General features: G+C 33.3%; 2 protein-coding genes across 2 annotated transcripts in view; both read left to right on the forward strand.

Annotated features, from left to right (window-relative positions):
• LOC117918077 (G-type lectin S-receptor-like serine/threonine-protein kinase At1g11410) overlaps positions 1-9424 on the forward strand; it is a 35316-nt gene extending 25892 nt beyond the window's left edge. The window contains exons 3-5 of the mRNA XM_034834605.1: positions 8720-8809; positions 8909-9102; positions 9194-9424. Of these exons, the coding sequence (XP_034690496.1) occupies positions 8720-8809; positions 8909-9102; positions 9194-9424 (515 nt within the window). The remainder of the gene's footprint in view (positions 1-8719; positions 8810-8908; positions 9103-9193) is intronic.
• Positions 9367-21327, forward strand: LOC117918521 (cysteine-rich receptor-like protein kinase 10). The gene is made up of 3 exons (XM_034835244.1): positions 9367-9721; positions 9849-9999; positions 20970-21327. Exons 1-3 carry the CDS (start codon positions 9465-9467, stop codon positions 21249-21251), a joined length of 690 nt encoding a protein of 229 aa, XP_034691135.1. The 5' UTR covers positions 9367-9464; the 3' UTR covers positions 21252-21327.
• The last annotated feature ends 215 nt before the right edge of the window (positions 21328-21542 follow it).

Raw genomic sequence — 21542 nt, forward strand, 5'->3', positions numbered from 1 at the left:
TTGCCCAATCACACTTGAAATATAATCATTAGTTCTAAACCTTTTTTGTTATCATCAAAATCAAGATTAACCAAACCTTTATTTCACACTTATTAATGGAATTTATAGAGATCTTATTATTTTATATGTTATTATAGCTTGAAGTTATATGGAAAGAAGTCAACAATCTTCTCATAGGTAAAAGATATGAAAAGCTAATATTATAAAAAATTGTCATAGTCTAGAGCTACTTAAAAAATTTAATTTTTTAACTTTTCATGACCAAAAGTCATATAAGAAATATTTCATATAGAAAATTTATGGCCTAAAGGCATATATGTGAAAAATAAATATCTTATATAATAACAAATTATGTAAGTATTATGATGTAAAAGTATTCATAGCTAAAAGTTATAAAAATGAGAAAATAAATACTCTAACTAGCAATTATGCTAAGTTTATTATTTATATATCATACCCAAAAGCTATACAATTCTTTGATTATTTTTATTGTTTAGTTATTGTTTATTTTATTTTATGAAATTTTTATACAATTTTTTATTGCTAGTTTATTTTTATACATAGTTCTAGTTAAACCATATAGAACTATCTAAAATTTTCTTAGCCTATAGCTATGTAGAATTATGTAAAGACGAGAAATTTGCATAACCTAAAATTATGATCATATATATTGTTCTAAACTTATTGTATCACTCAAAGCAAAAGGCCATGTAATTTTTTGTCCTAAAGTTACGATAGAACTGTGTTGATTTTTCGTATTTTAATTGACTCATTGAAGTTCTTAATTTGCTACGATTAAGATTTTATTGTATTCTTGGTATTCTCTTTGTTAACTATGGAGGTTGAAATGTTTAAAATTATACTTTTTATATTGTTAAAAAATTAGTACAATTTAAAAATGATGTAATACAACACTACATAAACTATATTTATTTTTAAAGTACTATTCATGTTTCAAAAAAATAATGATTGTAAGTGTTCCATATTTTATTATTTCTTTATAATTTTAATTATCTTTAGGTTATATTCAGTTTATTATTGCATATAATTTTTATCTAATTAAAATACATTGCTCATTAATTTGAGTTATTACATGAAAATGTATATCGTGTTCTTCAATAAATGCATAGGTTCTATTTATAATTTGTGTACACATAATATCAATTTTTTGATAGATTTATTCCAAGATGCTAGTTTTATCAATTGTACAATATTGGTAAATAGTTGATGTCAATACATATTAGGTAAACTTGATTTTGAGTTATAAAAGAGATAAAATTATACCAATAATAACATACACTTCCATGTGAATGATTCACTATATTCTATCCGATCTAGAAGAATCTCATATGACCAATTTGATCCCAAGGGGTAAACAATGATGCATCAACTTAGTGGAAAGTTACATGAATATATATTACAAAACTAGAAGTTGTTACCTATTGAATAGTCTATTCATACCATTGAAGGATAGTATGATATATTGTGCAAATTACTATTTGTTGGGATTGAGATCTACAAAGCGTGACATGATGTAATAGATAGAGGTACATTTCTAAATTTATTTATTTATGTTTCTTGGTTTCCCTTTATTATATATCCCATTTTGCATTAACTAGTTATTTGAGTATACATGCCCCACATCACTTGCATTGTACATCACTTGGGTGTATTAAGAGTTGCATAGAAGATCCAAGTCATGGGTTGCTTGTAAAAGATGAGTTGTCCATAGTTGGTTCATTGATTTAGAAAATCCATTTGAGACTGTAGTGCACTACCTCCTAATAGGATGGATGACTTATCTTGGCAATAGGGGTGGTTTGGTGAGTGCACTAGTGCATGTGATCTAGTACACTACCTCCAATGCACTGAATTGGATCTACAGTGAATCATAATATGCATAAGTCTATCAATTTTCATAATTCACCAAACTAATATACTGCATGGACTCAACCTTGAGAGGATATTAAGTCCATGCCAAAGTTGACAAGAGGGGCCCTAAAGTGGTCATATATCCCTATGGATTGGGTCACTATTGATGAAGGCTAGTGACAACAGGTATTCTCAATGGAGACACCATGATATCATATAGATTAAGAAAATGTGTCCTCTTGGATGATCCAAAAGACATTTGATCTAGAAGACTATGGTCATAACATTTTCTTTAGTGGAAATTTGACACTCAAGGATTAGAGAGGTAATCTTCATAGGTGATAAACTACCTTATTAGATTATGGATGCTAGTTTATAGGGGTTTGCATGCAGTGGAGGTCATAGTCCTAAGCTACATCTCGTTACTTACATAAGGTATTGAAGTGTAATTAATTCTCTTTAGTATAATGTTGAATCAACTTTAGAATTGGATTTTGATAGAGTCAGTACTCATATGGGTCATAATGTTCCTTGTTCTAAGCTTATATGCAATGATGACATGATTTATAAGGATTGGATTAACTCTAGGTTCACGCTTGTGCATAAAGGCGTTTTGGTAATTACGCAAGGTTACGTAGGGGGTAGTGAATAAGTTCCCTTTATTGGGCTAATTGATTAATTAGACGACCCTATGTGGTTAATTAATCAATTAGGACCCATTTTGGGCTAGATTAAGTGACCTAAGTCTTGGTGGGCTTAAGTCGATCACTTAAGCCCAGTAGGAGAATCCTATAAATACCCCTTAAGGGTTAGGGTTTCTATCACTTTTTGAGAGAAAATTGTCTTCTACCTTAAGAGAGAGAGAGAGAGAGAGCTTAGGATTCCTCCATTCCAAAGCCTATACTTTGGAGTGTTCAAGATTGTGGTTTAAGTCATCGAGCAGAAGATCTTGGGTGTACAAGACCTCTGGACTCTTGAGACTTCATCTTCATTAAGAAGAATTGATTTGGGAATGTCGACCAGACCAAACATAAAGTTTTCTAATAACTTTTCTTTGGATCCTAGAATGTTAAAATTTTGATTTTTGCTTCCATTGCATTGGATCTAGAGGCCTAAGGTATCTTGCATGCACCTATATGATCTAGGGTTAGAGAATAAAGAGATCTAAGGTTCCCAACACTATTTTGATGAGAAATTTTCCTACCATTAGGTGGAGAAACGAAGATTATATTCGAATAACGATGTGAAATTTATTAGATAGTTATATTTTTATATAAATGAATACTTGTTTATATATTTGAAGGAGATTGTAACTAGTACTACAATAAAATGAATTTAAAACACACCTGAAGTGTTATAAGTTGATGTCCTTGTAGGATAGTTAGCCAACACAATAACGAATACAAGTCTAAAGAATAGAAAAATAATTAAAACAAAAAATAATAACCTAGAGGGACGAACAACTATTATAATTATAAATGATTCCAAGATAAGTTTGAGCATGGTAAACTTGACAACTTAAACTTACAACCCTTAAAGAGGCACATACAAATGAAATGGATAAACCTCTAAAGAACTACATATTGAACAAGTAACCCCCAAATTGAATGAATAGCACTTGAGAGGTATATGTACTTGAAAGTCAAGAGATTTTTATTACTTATTATATGATGGAAGGAATATAAGGTCAAAATAATGTTTTCAGCAACAATTTATCTTCTTTCTACATGACCCTAAATCATGAATTGATTGTGAATATCAATATAAAATTAATTCATCAAAGTAGAAAGAGCAATTAATTAGATAGAACAAAACTTATCTATATAAGTATTAGAACATGAAGTTTAATAATTTAAGATGTAAAGTCTATTAGTCATGAAGTTTGATGAATGAAGACAAAAAATGTTGAATACAAATTGGTTGTCAAGATAAAGTAGAAATTATAGCATAAGGTTTCTTCTAGTTACCTTGTGTCGATTCTCATAACCACTCAATCATAGAGTTGATAGTCCTTGAAAGAACTTGATATATACTTATAATACATATGGATCCATAGATATGTTAAAATCCTTGAAGTATTTAAAATTCTTGAAGTAAATAATTCCTTGAAAGATTAGAAATTCTGAAGCATTGTTTTTACCTATAACAATAACAACAAGAGCCGTCTCGTCTATCTGCTGCGGTCAAAGGATTTTTCGATTGGGTTGGCTTGAATGATTCAACCAGACAAGTCATTTTGCCGCCCCGGACCTAGGATATATACAGTTCCTAGCGCTCCTAGAGAGTCTAGAACAGTTATAATCTTCCGGCCTTTCCAAGGGGTCCCTTTTATATTTATAAGGTCAAGTCCTTATTCTATTCCTGACTAGGAGTCAGGAATAGCGGACTTGCCTGTTACAATACTATAATTGTCTATTAATTATACCACTCCTAGACCACCTAATAGAGTTAGACATTAACGCAGGCAATTGGTCCTTACATTGTAAACCGAATAAAGTCTAGTTCTTGGAAGAGTTCCAGATGCTAGAGTTCGGTCTTACAATTTCAACCTAAATCAGGATATGTGATCAAATTACATCCTTGTATGGATTAAAATGAGAGGTTTTGAATTTCTATAATCTTGTTGCAACTTCTAAACAATTCATAAGAATATCTACGAATCTAAAGAAAGAATTTGAATTAAAAAGATATTGGAAAACCAAAATTTCCATTGACCTATAGATCAAGTATTTTCCCAATAGCATGCTCCAAGGGAGTTTTGCAGTCTAAACTTTCTTCCAACCCACAAAAATTGCTCACCATGATCTCAATTAGAATAAGATTTATTCTCTTTTCCTAAGCCTTCTCAAGGAAGCCAAAAGTAAGTGACTCAGGGTGAGACATGGTGGCATGGGCATGCCAACACCAAGAGGCCTTAGTGCAAGGCCTCCAACACAAGCATGACAAATGAGGTAAGCCTTGTTAGCACCCACACAAGGGCTTCATGACATGTGGTGGTGTGTCGCATCAGCATGGGACGTGATGCAGACTTCTCTCTCGATAATGGCATTAGGGTGCAATGCCTTGTGTGAGGTAGATTGAAAGGCCATGAACACAGTTCCCTACTCTATTGCTTAGATGCAACGTGAGAATGCAACAACAATGAAGCCAACTCAAGACATGATGCAGAATGCTATACATAAGGGCACAATGCCTTGTGAATGAATGAGGAGTCATGGGTGTAATTCCCTGACTCATTATTGTACTAAAAGAAAGTGGGATGTGGCATGGTGCCATCACAAAAATAGGAAGAGGTGTAGGCTTTAGATATACGCAAGGAGTGGTAGTGACCCTTGTTAAAGCATGCAGCCATGGGCAAGGAGCCAAGATGTGATGCAACCTATGGGTGAAATGACATGGGGCATGGGTATAAAGATAGTCAATTTCCTCAACACGGATGGGACTCAAAGGTGGAAACCAAGAAGAGGGCTTAGCATGCACATGAGGTGCTTATATAGGCACACGCAACAACAACACGTGGAGTTGAACTCGAAGTGGGAATACAAGTTTGGTATGAGTAGGAGTTTTATTCTTATTGTAATTGTAATTGTAGTCTTAGTAAGACGTTGAGTCCAAGTAGGAGTGGTTAATGCCACAACTTATTAGGAAGAGTCCTAATATAACTAGGATGGTACTCCTAGGCTAACAAGGAATGGGTGGCAGCCACTCAATAACAAGGGGATAGAAAAGCCTCCTAGAGGGAACAAGATCTAGAGAGCATGAACTAACCAGTGCTATTGTGGGAGTCTTGATAAAGGTTGTGTCTTGTGTTCTTATTCAATGAAGTAATAAAATACAAGTTGGGGTTAGTGCCCTATAATCTTGTGGGAGTTTTGTGTGTTTCCTTGTTTTAATCTCATGTAGCTTGAAGGCTAGCTTAAAAGGGTGTCTAAGCACCATGCAAATGCACAAATTATACAGGGAGATTTTGTGCCAATGAAAATAGGAAAGGTGAACACCATATTGCATTTTCTATGCTTGAATTGCCAGATTTGTTTTTCATTCTTTCTTCTTAGAAGGAGGATGACCTTGTTTTAATGGGCCTTTGTCATATATTGAGTTTGGCATTTGTCTCTTCTTTTGTCATTTGAGATAAGAATTTTGCCTTTTGAGGTGAGAAGAGAATGAGAGAGTAATTAGGAGAGGTTGTCCAATAGATCAAGTTGGAAAACCTTTGACGTTCCTACACTAGCTAGTCTATTTTCTCTCTATCATTTCCTTCTTTCATTTTTTCTTATCTTTCTCTTTCTCTATCTTCCCTTTAAATCCACTCTATTTTTTTTTCTAGTTAATGCCGAAATGCTATGAGAAATTAGGGAAATCACTATTATTTGTTTGGAGTGTTAAGTAGTGGCCTAAATGTTCTTCTCTTTGGTAGCCTACTTTCAATCATAATTTTTTAAACATATAAAACTGCATTCCACTAATAATTGGCCTAAACCAATTAAACACTAATTAATTATCAAATTGGCTTGAGAGACCAATGTCTTGATTCTTAAGTTTCTCATATAATTCTCCCAACCAAGAATCGATTCCATCTCCAAGATTATTGGTTTATTTGTTGTTGTAGCTATATTGCTATACATTAACTTGCTCTTGTTCTTCTCTAAAGCAGCTAACCCGATAGACCAACCATTGATGCTATTTGAGGAATGACATAACCTTTACACTAAGTAATTTTATACAAATCAGTAGTTTAATTTACATAATACCCTCGGTGGGTCAAAATCAAAGAAAAGGATACTACGTAGTCATTAGTAAGCTAGGTTGTCATCCTTGAGATTCGACAGCAATCTGTTTTGGTTGTTCTAGTCCTTATGTTAAGTTGATTTATTGTAATTGATTCTAAAAAAACTTAAGATACATATGAAACCAGTGAATTGACCAACCTATGAGTATAATAAAGAAGAAACAATTTAATAGTAAAGTATCCAGAGACAGTCATGCTATCAAAACTGAATCTCAAAAATAGGATCTTAGTTTTTTTAAAGATAGTAGCACTCTTTCAAATTCAAATCTTAAACAATCTTTGAAACCACTATTTATCCCAAGATTTTATTGAGGGGTTAACATATGTTTGATCAAATCTTATCCTAATGCACTTTGCAGAGAAAATATTCATCTTATTAAAAATGTACATAGATTCATGAACGTAGGAATGGGGACAGAATGGCTTTAACATTAAGAGATGCATTCCTTAATGGGATCCTCCCTTAGGACACAATCTTTATATGGATTAAAATAACTTAGCCATGCAGTGAAGGATTCCTCCTCACAGTCCATGTTGGTTTGCAAAGGAAAAGAAAAGAATATAATTAAGGAAAATAGAAAACTAAATTAAAACTATAAAAGGAAAGCAATGGAGATTGTGTCTTCGTACTATCTACAATGTCTACGTTTCATTCCTCTAAGATCCTAAGTATCCTATCATATAAATCTATCTATCTATTTATCTATCGATATAAATAGCAAACCCTGAAACCTAGTCCAAATAGCCACATAAATATTCAATTAAAAACCCTAAAAAAATAACAGGCAATTGCTAGAAGAAATTCACAGCCTTTGGGAACTGAAATCAACATTATGCATGATGGCTAGTACAACTATGTATGTAAGATCATTTACATAAGAACTCCCGGAAGGTATTGCGCATAATGCAGAGGGTACCATGTTCGTGTAGAGCCTTGAGTGCACATAATCATTTTTGAAAAGGAATATCAGCTTCATGTCAAGGTATTGGGAAGTGTGTACGCATCTTCATGCAAAGGTAGCTTTTTAGTGTAGAGGGCTGGTATGTTTCCTCACATGTAATCGACTGTGTAGTCATGATGCTCATTTCGCGTAAGTGTCTTTGGCTCCAGTGAGTACACGTAAGGTTTTTCTATGAATTAGTTATGCGTCATATACATGCTCTGTGGTCAAGTTCCTTTAAAAGAACTACACTTCACTCAAGATTCTTATACTTTCACTTAAGCTATTTGCTTTAAGTTCTGCAATCATCTTTAGGCATCCTTCCAGTTCCACAATCAGAATTTGTTTTACTTTAGGTCCATTTCTGCACTTTGTTGTGGCTTAACCCATTGTACTTTCCCTAATTGTTAGAAACAAAGAATCCAAGTTTGATCCACTATTCATGCTTTGATATTTTGAGCAAGTTCAAGAGTACGATAGTTTTTATCCTTTCTCTTCTCGAGGAGCCATTAACAAATAGCCTCAATACTGGTTTTGCTTGGTAAGGCTCGACTTCAAGACTATATCAACACTTGCCTTTTTTATCATTGGTTTTTTTCATGTCTTATCTCGCTAGGCACATATCTCTATAGTCACTACTTAATATGGTATTTAGTGGGTGCCTTGATAATGCAATGCATTGATAATGTGATGCGTAAGCTCTTTCCAACTTGGCACCTATCAAGATTGTATGTTGTATGTAACTTTTTTCATTAATGAACTATTTATTTTTAAATTTTTGGATAAATTAAGTGAGCTTTTCTTTAATCAGGTAAATTTATTTTATCAACTTAATCTTGATTTCAAATTCATGTAGTCCCAAAAGAATGAAATTAAAGGCATTTGTATGCCCTCAAAAAGACGACATTTTGGCGTTAGGATATTTGGTAATATTATTGTAGAATACGTGTTGATGAGGAAAGATTTTGGTATGCATATGATTTTAGAATGTGATTTTTGTTTAGAGGAAGGCTAGGCATTGATTTATACCATATGAAAGGCCTTAATGATATTAACCTTTCTCTCTCTCTTTTAGTGAGTTTTATTCTAACAATTGTATTCATTAAATTCTATGTAGGGAATTATTGGTGGTTGTGGATTACCATTTCAGGACTAGTAATTCTCATGTTATTCGTAGTTCTTTTCTGCTATAGGAGAAAACTCAAAGGTGGTATATATTTTACATTTTCTTGATAATATCAATGCTATGTTTTCTGAAATATGGAAAATAGATGGATCTAAACAAAAATTTATATTGATCCTACAGGGAAGAAAGAAGAAGAGGCTATGTTACATGAATTGACAACTTCTGACGGATCTACTGATTTAGATGAGAATGGAAAAAATGGGAACCATGGTCATAAGTTGAAAGTTTTTAATTTTGATTCCATCATGATTGCCACAAATAATTTTTCATCTCAAAATAAAATTGGAAAAGGTGGTTTTGGTGATGTATACAAGGTAAATAAAATTTGATAAGGACATTGCATATAACAAGACACTATTTAGTAATCCATTCCATTTATAAAGTATTTAGAATCCATTGTTTCAGGGGAAACTAATTGATGGGCAAGAAATAGCAGTAAAGAGACTTTCAAGAGGATCTGGACAAGGGCTAGTGGAGTTCAAAAATGAGATTAGGCTGATTAGCAATTTACAACATATAAATATTGTTAGGCTTATAGGTTGCAGCATCAGTGGAGAAGAAAGGATATTAATCTATGAGTTCATGCCAAACAAAAGCTTGGATTTCTTCCTTTTTGGTTTGTACTTTTCCCCTTAAATCCTTACTTCTTTTATTGTGATTATGAAATCTATTAACTATGTTGAAAAATATTTTAGATGATATATGCAAAAAATTATTGGATTGGAAGAAACGTTACAACATTATTGAGGGAATTGCTCAAGGACTTCTTTACTTACATAAATACTCAAGATTGAGAATTATACATAGAGATCTTAAAGCAAGTAATATCTTACTTGATCATGATATGAACCCTAAGATTTCTGATTTTGGCATGGCTAGAATTGTTAGGCCAAATGCAATTGAAGCAACTACGAAAAGGATTGTTGGGACTATGTAAGTGTTGACTTCTTTAATTATTTTTTGTATCCTTTCTCACATTGAGAACTTTTTGTTATCTTGACTTCTTTAATTATTTGTTATATCCTTTCTCCCATTGAGAATTTTTTGTTCTTGGATGCAGTGGTTACATGTCACCCGAATATGCCACGAATGGTATTTTCTCAATGAAATCAGATGTATATAGTTTTGGAGTTTTAATGTTGGAGATCATAAGTGGCCGCAAGAACAAAATCTTTCATCACAATGACAGCACCATCAACCTAGTAGGATATGTAAGTCAACTAAACTTTGAAAGTTATCTCAACATTGCAATCAATATCAATTCACTACACCTAAAGTTTTACACTAATTAACCTTGTCAATAAAAGGATACAATTATATGAGAAGCTTCCAAAAATTTGATCTGATCTGGTTTCAAAAGGTGAATTAGAATATTTCAGTTTGAATTGCAGAATTTAGTTTCTATATTTTATTGATTGAGTCTTAGGAAGATTCTATATTTTTTAATTTGAAGTTTCTCTTTTATTTGATATGATTATCTACAAGTAAGATAGCTGTTGGGTGTGATTATTTCTTTTTTATATAGTTGTTTATGTATGTTTAATTCTATTATTTCAAAATGTGTTATTAGAATCATAAGAAAAATATGACAAGTGGGATGTATCCTTTTTGAATTCCTTGACTAGGCTTGAGTGTCTACAAATAAGATAGTTGTTGGACACAATTATTTCTTTTTATATAATTTTTTATGCATGTTTAATTCTATTACTTCAACATTTGTTATTAGAATCATAAGAAAAAGATTACAAGTGGGATTTGTCCTTTTTAAATTCCTTAAATCAACAAAGATGAATTTTGAGAATTTAAGTATCATGATGAAGACTTGGTTTCAAAGATTTATGAGAGGTTGTAAAGCAAGGTTACAAGAAGCCATAAGGTGAAACTGTAAGATTTCATACATGATATATTCAATTCAATGAACACTTACAACATGAATTCAATCTGTAAAAGACTCGGACTTACCTCCAACCATCGGATCAAGTTGCTGGAATCGGTTCAACCTTTGGTTTCCAAACTCTGATGTTCTCCTATGGATGGTGTATTACTGAATAATGAAGACGCAGATATCGAGTTTGGGACCATGAGAAATATATAACCGTGGCCTCCCATCATACCACGTTTCTGCAGATTTGCCACACCCTCTTTAAACGCAGCGGAAAAAGTGCGATCATGGTGGAGGACGTGGGTGTTGGACCACTTCAGGATCACCCCTTCATGGTGGTGAACGTGGAGACGACGTGGGGTGATAACATTCTCCCACTTGGTCCACACCTTTAACTTAATGTCCTATCTTAATCCATCAATTATCCGTATTAAGTAACAAATACTTGAATCATGGCGATAAGTCCTCTATATAACGAGTGTTATCTTCCATGTATTACAATGTATTAATTTCTTAACATTTTACTTTATGTGGCAATATTACTTAATGAATAAAGCCTATGTTCATTCTTGGTCTAATGAAGTTGAATTTTCTCAAAATTAAATAAAGGTGCACATCAATATGAGAAAACATCATAATAAGAGTTTGTACAATAAAAACTACATAAGGGAACTAAGTCCCATGTTCATTACATGATCCTTGAATTTCAACGGTGGCATGCCCTTAGTCAAAGGATCAGCAATCATCAATTCAGTGCTAATGTGCTCAATGACCACTTTCTTTTCTTTAACACGTTCTCTTATGGCTAGATACTTAATGTCGATGTGCTTGCTTCGACTTCCACTTTTATTGTTCTTTGCCATAAAGACTGTAGCTGAATTGTCGCAATATATGCTCAATGGCCTAGATATTGAATCCATAACTCTAAGCCCCGAAATGAAACTCTTAAGCCATACACCATGTGAAGTAGCCTCAAAACAAGATATGAACTCAGCTTCCATAGTAGAAGTAGTAGTCATGGTCTGCTTAACGCTCCTCCAAGATATAGCTCCACCGGCCAATATAAAAATGTATCCAGATGTTGATTTACGTGAATCAACACAACCAACAAAGTCTGAATCTGAGTATCCAGCAACCTCTAAATTGCTTGTCCGTCTGTACATAAGCTTGTAATCTTTGGTTCCTTGGAGATATCTCATCACTTTCTTTGCAGCTTTCTAGTGGTCTATACCTGGGTTACTCTGATATCGTCCTAACATTCCAACAGCAAATGCAATGTCAGGCCTTGTGCAGACCTGAGCATACATCAAACTTCCGATTGCAGAAGCATATGGAATGTTCTTCATCTGTTCCCTCTCAAGATCATTTTTCGGGCATTGGTCGATTGAACCTATCACCCTTCACTATAGGAGAAACACTAGGTGAACAATTCTTCATCCGAAATCTCTCTAAAACTTTATTGATATAGGTTTCTTAAGACAAACCTAAGATACCTTTAAATCTGTCTCTATGGATCTTAATGCCAATGACATAAGATGCCTCACCCATATCCTTCATGTCAAAATTTTTAGAGAGGAATTGTTTCACCTCATGAAGTAAACCCTTATCATTGGTTGCAAGTAAGATGTCATCCATGTATAAAACAAGAAAACAAACTTTACTCCCACTAACCTTAAGGTATATGCATTGATCCATAACATTTTCAACAAAACCAAATGAAGAAATTATGTTATGGAATTTTAAATACCATTGGTGGGATGCTTGTTTCAAACCGTATATGGATTTCTTAAGCTTACAAACCAATTGCTCACCATCACTAGAGGGGAATCCTTCAGGTTGTTTCATGTAAACCTCCTCCTCTAACTCTCCATTAAGAAATGTTGTTTTCACATCCATTTGTTGCAATTCCAAATCAAAGTGGGCTACTAATGCCAATATAATGCGTAAGGAATCTTTCTTAGATACAGGAGAAAAAGTTTCCGTGTAATCGATTCCTTCTTTCTGAGTGAACCCCTTTGCAACAAGTCTGGGCTTGTATTTCTCAATGTTGCCTAATGAGTCTTTCTTTGTCTTAAAAACCCATTTACAACCAATGGTTTTTGCACCATTAGGCAACTCAACAAGGTCCCAAACATCGTTGCACTTCATGGAACTCATCTCATCCTTCATGGCATTGTACCACAATTCTGATTCTTTACAACTCATGGCTTGTGAAAAAGATTCGGGATCATTTTCGGCTCCTATATTGTAGTCACATTCTTGTAGATACAGTACATAATCACTAGGAATTGCTGACCTCTTAGTTCGAGCAGACCTTCTTAAGGTTGCACCAATATCTTCCGAGGAAGTATGAGGTTCAACTTGTTGTTCAGAAGTGTTAGGCAACTCCTGATCAACTTGGTCTATTGGAATGTTGTCAACAACTTGTGGAACTTCAATGACTGGTTGAACTTCATCGATTGTTCGTTCAATACCCGTTTGTACTTGAGGGGTGTTATGAACAATAAACAATCTATCGCTTGAAGTGGAAGGTTGAGACTCTGTATGATCAATATCAGAAACTATGTTTCTAAATTGATCGCTCCCACCGACCAAGTCATATTCAAGAAATTTAGCATTTCTTGATTCCACAATCCTAGTGTTGTTAGATGGACAATAAAATCTGTACCCCTTGGACTTTTCAGCATATCCAATGAAATACCCACTAATAGTCCTTGGGTCCAGTTTCTTCTCCTGTGGATTATAAATTCTCACTTCAGACGAGCATCCCCAAACGCGCATATGTCACAAACTCGGTTTCCAACCTTTCAATAACTCAAATGGCGTTTTTGGGACAACCTTGGTTGGAACTCGGTTTAATATATACACAACTGTCTTAAGTGCTTCAGTCCACAAGAATTTAGGAAGTTTTGAGCTACTAAGCATACTCCTCACCATGTCCAATAAAGTTCGGTTTCTTCTTTCTGCTACACCATTTTGGTCTGGAGAACCAGGCATGGTGTATTGGGCAACAATCCCATGCTCTTGAAGAAACTTCGCAAATGGCCTAGGTGATTGTCTATCTTCCAAGTATCTACCATAATATTCTCCACCTCTATCTGATCTCACAATCTTAATTTGTTTACCATATTGTTTCTCTACTTCTGCCTTGAAGACTTTAAAGGCATCTAAAGCTTCATGTTTATTATGAAGTATGTAGAGATACATGTATCGTGAGAAATCATCTATGAAAGAGATGAAGTATTTCTGACCATGAGAGTCCATGTCAAGACTACATATATCAGTATGTATGATCTCTAGTATGGTGGAACTCCTAGTAGCACCTTTCTTTGACTTATTGGTCTGCTTACCCTTAATGCAGTCCACACAAGTCTCAAAGTCAGTAAAATCTAGAGTACTAAGTACCCCATCATTCACCAATCTTTTGATTCTATCTATGGAGATATGACCTAATCTCCGGTGCCATAATGTAGAGGAATCCTCTTTTACAACACATCTCTTAATGCCAGTTTGGACATGTAATGAATTATGAGCGGTATCATTTTGTAAGAATATACAATAAAGACCATCAGACAAGATACCATTCCCAACATAATCAGATTTATAAATCAAACTGAAAGATGTTTTTGAAAAATGAAAGGAATATCCAAACGGTACAAGTCTAGAAACTGAAATCAAGTTTCGTGAGAAACTTGGTACATAAAAGGTCCTTTGCAATTCCAAAATAAAACCACCATATAAAGTTAAATAACATGTCCCTATTGCTTCCACATGTGAGCCCATCTTGTTTCCGGATAAGATGAATTGCTCACTTGTCACTGGCTTCCTTAGGTTTTGCATACCCTGCAAGGAATTTGAAATGTGGATTGTAGATCCAGAATCAATCCACCATGTGTTGGTGTTTACATTAACCATATTAGATTCATAGCAAACAAATGAGGTAGGGTTACCTTTCTTCTCAAGCCAATTCTGAAATTTCAAACATTTCTTCTTCACGTGTCCTTTCTTTTTACAGAAAAAACACTTTTCGTCTTTCTTAATGTCAGATTTGGGAGGAATTTGTTGCTTCCCTTTCTGACTAGCTTGAGATTTTCCTTTCTTTCCTTTCCTTTGCGTCACCAGCATGGCACTTTCTCCCTGTTCCATCAATAACCTTCCTTCCTCTTGAACACACATGGTCATCAATTCATTGATAGACCACTTATCCTTATGTGTGTTGTAAGAGATTTTGAAAGGTCCATATTGAGGTGGAAGAGTGTTAAGGATAAAGTGCACCAAGAAAGATTCAGACATTTCTACCTCGAGTTTCTTCAATTGAGCCACTATGTCCCTCATCTCCATGATGTGTTCGTGCACACCTCTTATACCGGTGAGCTTCAGGGATGTGAACTTCATAATCAGGGTGCTTGCCAAGGCTTTGTCTGAAGTGACGAATTGCTCGTCAATAGCCTTTAGCAATTCACGGACATTCTCATGTTGCTCGATTGAACCGCGTATACCAGCATTGATTTTTGTCTTAATGTACATCACGCTAAGGCGATTAGATTTCTCCCAGCGTTCGTACAATAAAATTTGTTCAGGTGTGCTGGTATCAATGATCTTATGTGGTTCATCTTTCCTTATAGCATAATCTATGTCCATGCACCCTAATTGAAGAAGAATTCTCTCCTTCCATATCTTAAAGTTATCTCCTCTAAGTTCGGGAACCTCACAACGAATATCAGATATGCTAGGTAAAACTGCACAAAAGGATTACAAGCTTATTAAAAAAAATTTGAGGCTTTAATATAAATTCATGCTTTACCAATGTAGAACATGCTTAAAATTGAATCTAATTTTATTAAAAATTGCCTGTGGGCTAAATCTTTAATTCAATTAGATTAATTATCTTTATAATAGACTTTATCAAACTACTTTATTGAATTATGAAATTTATTATGAATATAGTTTGATATTTTTTTTTTGTCTATAATATTTATGATAAACCTATTAAATTAATTATTCCTAACTCCTATGGGTAAATTAGGAAAAATTAATTTTAATATTTTATCCTAATTAATTATATAAACATAATGAAAACCCTGTGGTGTAAAATCATCATATTTATATAATTAATTACAATTAATGTCCATAATGTGATCCTTATTTACTTAATATATAATTTTTATATAATTAAGGATGTTGTGGCTATTCCTTAATTATTTAAAAAATCATATGGTTTCACTAGACATTAAAACTATATGATATAATTTTAATATATCTAACTAAATTTTTAGGCAACAATTGCATGCATTAAAAGTTACAACTTTTAATTTATCTAACTCAAATTTAGGCTACATTTTTACACATACAAGCATATAAATTAAAATAAATAATTTAATTTGCATGTATAAAATCACATATAATTTAGAATAATTTAAAAGGTTTCAAATAATAAATGGGTGCCTAAACCCAATAAAATTATTTCAAACAGGTCATAATTGCCTAAATTGGCCCAAATTTCACAATAAGTTTACAAGTCCAATCATAAATAATTTAAACCGGGCCATAAGAACCTAAATTGACCCAATTTTTAAAGCCCAACACTTAAAGCCCCTTAATTCAGTAAAATGGGCCACTGCCATGCAATAAGCTTCATAGGCCCAAAAGTCACTTATTCCAAGGCCCAAAAACTTAGTAGTACCCAATCTCTCTCTAGTTTTTTTTTTATATTATTATTATTATTATTATTATTATCAACTGCAACGAAAACCCACCATCCTAATTTTCCCCCACCCCATGGACTACTTCATCACCGGTAGCCACGTACTCGCCGCCACTCACATGGATTGCATCATTATCAGCTTGCTATGGAGCCGCCTGCAACACATGCAAGAACAGCCCCATGCAGTGCCTTTCAAGCAGCCTGCATCACCAGCGGATGAACACCACTGCTGCCAGTTTTTTCGACACCAAAATCCACCGTCACTAGTCCATGTCCGACCATGGCTAAACTGAGGCAATGACGGTGGAGACTGAATGCACCAGATAGACAGCGCCTCTCCTCACAGGCAGCACCATGCTTCAGCCGCAAAACAGCCTAGCAACGCTCCGGGAAAGCTTTGCATGACTCACAGTCACAATGGCCTCTTAAACACCCACCAGATTGCTTCCTTAGCCCTTATCATGGTCACCTTTGGAAATGGGAGTACTGGAGGCAGACCCACTTCGGAAATGATGCAGCATTTCTGTCGGAAAGTCGCCGGACAACGGCTTTCATTGGAGATAATTGGAGAAGTCGGTCTCCAAGTTTGGCAAATGGGTTCTTTCAAGTTATGGCTCATAGATTGGGTGGAGGCTGACCATCCAGAGCCGACTTTATTAAAATTATACTACAGTGGCAGTAGCAATGATCCATCATTTGTGGTGTCGGCAAGCATGGGTATTTTAATCATAAAACGGATATTCCTATCAAGCATACTGTATGATTGTATTTTTTTAACCAGAAAAGGAAACATTAACTAAACAATTCTGGTGCAAAATAGATACAAGGCAGAGGCAAGGTTTTCATGGCTCTGATACCAAATGTAAGATTTCATACATGATATATTCAATTCAATGAACACTTACAACATGAATTCAATCTGTAAAAGACTTGGACTTACCTCCAGCCATCAGATCAAGTTGTTGGAATCGGTTCAACCTTTGGTTTCCAAACTCTGATGATCTCCTATGGATGTTGTATTACTGAATAATGAAGACGCAGATATCGAGTTCGGGACCATGAGAAATATATAACCGTGGCCTCCCATCATACCACGTTTCTGCAGATTTGCCACACCCTCTTTAAAAGCAGCGGAAAAAGTGTGATCATGGTGGAGGACGTGGGTGTTGGACCACTTCAGGATCACCCCTTCATGGTGGTGAATGTGGAGACGACGTGGGGTGATAACAGAAACTTGTTTATCTTAAAATAAAAGGAAAAAGGTATAAGGATCTAGAAGGTGCAACCCTTTTTTTTGTTTTCAAGAGATACAAAAAAGAAAGATTAAAAAAAAAATTCTTACCTTTGTGTATCAAGCTATAGAAAGAAAGAAAGAAAAAAAGAAAAAAAGAAAAAAAAAAGTGTTTACAAGGTAAGAAAGTTTTGTTTGTAGACTCTTAAAAAAAAAAAGGTTTTGATTGTAAGTAATGCCTCATGCTCCTAATGTTATAAGTTGTTGAATTAAAGCCATAAGGATATAATTAGCAGCGGAGAAGTCAATTTGAGGAGGAACAATACCCAAAAAAAAAAAAAAAAAAAAACAAGGCTTTCAAGAGCTTGTCGTGAACCTCCATAACCACCTCTAGCAGCTCATGAATTTCCATGAAGATTATCTTCATTGGAAACTTTAATCGAAAGGAGACCAAGCTTCAAAAGTCTATAAGAACTTTATCAAGTAATTGAAAATGAAAATATTTTAATCCGATTTTTCCTTTTTACAAATTATAAAATAATAGGCTTTGGACATAAAAAAAAAATTGAAACCAATAAAGAAGCATGAAATATGGGAGTTACAATCTCTCCCAAAGAAGAAGAATATAATTAGAGTAAGATGAGTATAGAATGCCAAAAAGAACTTGTACCAAAGGAGAAATAGAGAGATACAAAGTAATATTAGTGGCCAAATGCTTCAAGAAATAATAAGGTATTGGCTCGATTACTTGTTTAGAAATTATAAGATTAAGAATATCTTTGATGGCTCAAAATAATGGGAAATTTCTACAAATAGATGTGGAAGTTGCCTTTTTGAATGAAGATTTTGAAGAAAAAGCTTATTAAAACAACCCACGGATTAGATGGGAAAAGAGGAAGAGAACAAGGTTCTAAAATTGAAAAGAGCCTTTCAAGGAATATAATTAAGTACTAAGAGCATGCAATACTAGAATTAATAGATATTTTTAAGAGAATAATTTTAACCAAATTCCCTAATGAGTATGCATTTTACATAAAGATGAATGAAGAAAAGAAATATATTGTTTGTTTGTTTGTGTGGATATTGCATTTCACCGAAACAATCAAGTTTGATGAGTTCAAAGAAATATTGGCCTAAGAATTTCATATGACTGGCATTAGCAACACATTACACTACCTTGAGACAGAAGTGAAGAAAATTGAAAAAAAAATTAGTAATTTATTTTTTAGGAAGGCTATACAAAGGAAATTTCATGATTTTTTAACATAAATATATATAATTTAGTAAACATTCTAATAGATTGTGGAGTTAAATTTTCAAGATATGAAGAAGGTAAAAATGTGGGTCATCTAACATAATATAAGATCTTAGTTGAAATCATATCCTACTTCACATGGATTAGGTAGGACCTTCATTTTAGAGTTAAGACTTATTAACTATTATATGGAAACATAGATAGTGACTCACATGAAGACCACCAAAATAATTCTTTGTTATGTTAGAGACTTCTTTAATAGCTTATATCACTCACCTTTTAATAATTGTAAGTTTGTTAAACATAGTGATAACGTTTTAGTAATTGTGAGCTTGTTAAATGCGGTAATAATGATTATAGTGCAGACTAACTTAGGTAATCAAAAGAGCATCACTTATTTTGTGATTTTTTTATTATTTTTTTAATTATTTTTTTTTATTTTTTATATAGGACGCTACCTTCACTTGGACTTCAAAGAAGTAATCAATGTGACCCTTTTAACTTGTAAAGTGAAATTTGTTTCAACAACATATCATACATCTACCTAACAATTTACCTAGTAATTTTATATAAGGAGCTTAACTTGTTACAAGAAGAACCAACAAAGATCTATGTGTACAATAAGTTAGCAATTACATTTTTAAAAAGTCTAGAATTCCATGATTGAAATAAGCATATCAATACTTACATATGATCATTGTAATCAAATTGTTGATATTTTATGAATCTTCTCATGTTTTAAAGTTTAAAAGGTTAAGGATATTACTTGGAGTTATTAATCAAGTTTAAAAGATCGATCAAGTTAGAAAGTAAAATTAAGTTATAAGAAATTTCTAAAAATTAAATTTGATATGATTTCTCAATATAAATTAGAATATTTCTTAATTCAAATGATAAAAGTAACTGAATCTTATAAAGTTTCTATATTTTTGTTATTAGGAGTTTCTAGTTAAGCATGGATATCTGTAAACAAAATAGTTGTCTTACAATTAAAATATTAATTGAGAGCATGACAAATGTCTCTTAGTTTTTGATTTCATTCTCTCTTTATGTAGTTGTTTTTATCTGTTTAGCCCACTCCAACAACAAATACTTCTCTGATGAACTGATTCTTAAGCCAATACAATGCATGCATTCACCTTTTAATAATTCTTTGTTATGTTAGAGACTTCTTTAATGGCTTATATCATTCACCTTTTAATAATTGTAAGTTTGTTAAAGATAGTGATAAAGTTGAAGTAATTGTAAGCTTGTTAAATGCAGTGATAATGATCATAGTGTAGACTAACTTAGGCGATCAAAAGAGCATCACTTATTTTGCGTTGTTTATTATTATTTATTTTTTAAGAAGGATGCTACATTCGCTTGGACTTCAAAGAAGTAATCAATGTGACTCTTTTAATTGGTAAAGTGAAATTTGTCGAATTTGACAACATGTCACACATCTACCTTACAATTTACCTTGTAATTTTATATAAGGAGCTTAACTTGTTACAAGAAGACCAACAAAGATCCATGTGTACAATAAGTTAGCAATTACATTTTTAAAAAGTCTAGAGTTCCATTATTGAAATAAGCATATCAATACTTACATATGATCATTGTAATCAAATTGTTGATATTTTATGAATCCTCTCAAGTTTTAAAGTTTAGAAGGTTAAGTATATTACTTGGAGTTATGAATCAAGTTTAAGAGATTGATCATGCTAGAAAGTAAAATTAAATTTTAAGAAATTTCTAAAAATTAAATTTGATTTGATTTCTCAATATAAATTAGAATATTTCTTAATTCAAATGACAAAAGTAACTTAATCTTATAAAGTTTCTATATTTTTGTTATTAGGAGTTTTTAGTTGTTAAGCATGAATATCTATAAACAAAATAGTTGTCCTACAGTTAAAATATTAATTGAGAGCATGGCAAATTTCTCCTAGTTTCTTTGATTTCATTCTCTCTTTATGTAGTTGTTTCTATCTGTTTAGCCCACTCCAACAACAAATACTTCTCTGATGAACTGATTCTTAAGCCAATACAATGCATGCATTCAACTTTCTGCTAGGCCTAACGCTACTCATAAATAAATTATGTTTATTTATGAACCGATTTTAGGCTTGGGATTTATGGAAAGAAGGAAGAAGCTTGGAGCTAGTTGATCCAGAGTTAGGGGTTTCCAACTCCACAGCCCAAATGCTGAGATGCATTCATGTTGCTATACTATGTGTGCAAGGCAATGCTGCAAATAGGCCTACAGTGTCTGATGCAATTTTTATGCTCACTAATGAAACTGTGCCCCTTCCTACTCCAACTCTACCAATAGCTGATGTTAACCACACCAGTGGGTTAGGATGTTGTGCCACAAGTCTAACCATTTCGGAGATGGAAGCTCGGTAAAAATGAAATGCTAGATGGGAAAAGAAATGGAACAACATTTCTTAATTCCACTTTAGCTGTGGTTTATATCGATTTGAATGGGATTTGTTTAAGATCATCTTTTTGTGTCATTCTGGAGCACAGTTTAAGCATATATCTTGCAGTTCTTTTTTCCCTTTTAAGTCACACAGTAATTTCTAAATAAGGTCACTATTTTGCAAAATGACCCTTAGAAAACCAGATTATTCAAGGCATGAGAAGAAAAATAGTCGGTGGAAAAAGATTACTTTTAGCCACAAAGTCAAACTTTGA

This window comes from Vitis riparia, chromosome 7 (genome assembly GCF_004353265.1).
Source record: "Vitis riparia cultivar Riparia Gloire de Montpellier isolate 1030 chromosome 7, EGFV_Vit.rip_1.0, whole genome shotgun sequence".
In the NCBI taxonomy this organism is placed as follows: domain Eukaryota; kingdom Viridiplantae; phylum Streptophyta; class Magnoliopsida; order Vitales; family Vitaceae; genus Vitis; species Vitis riparia.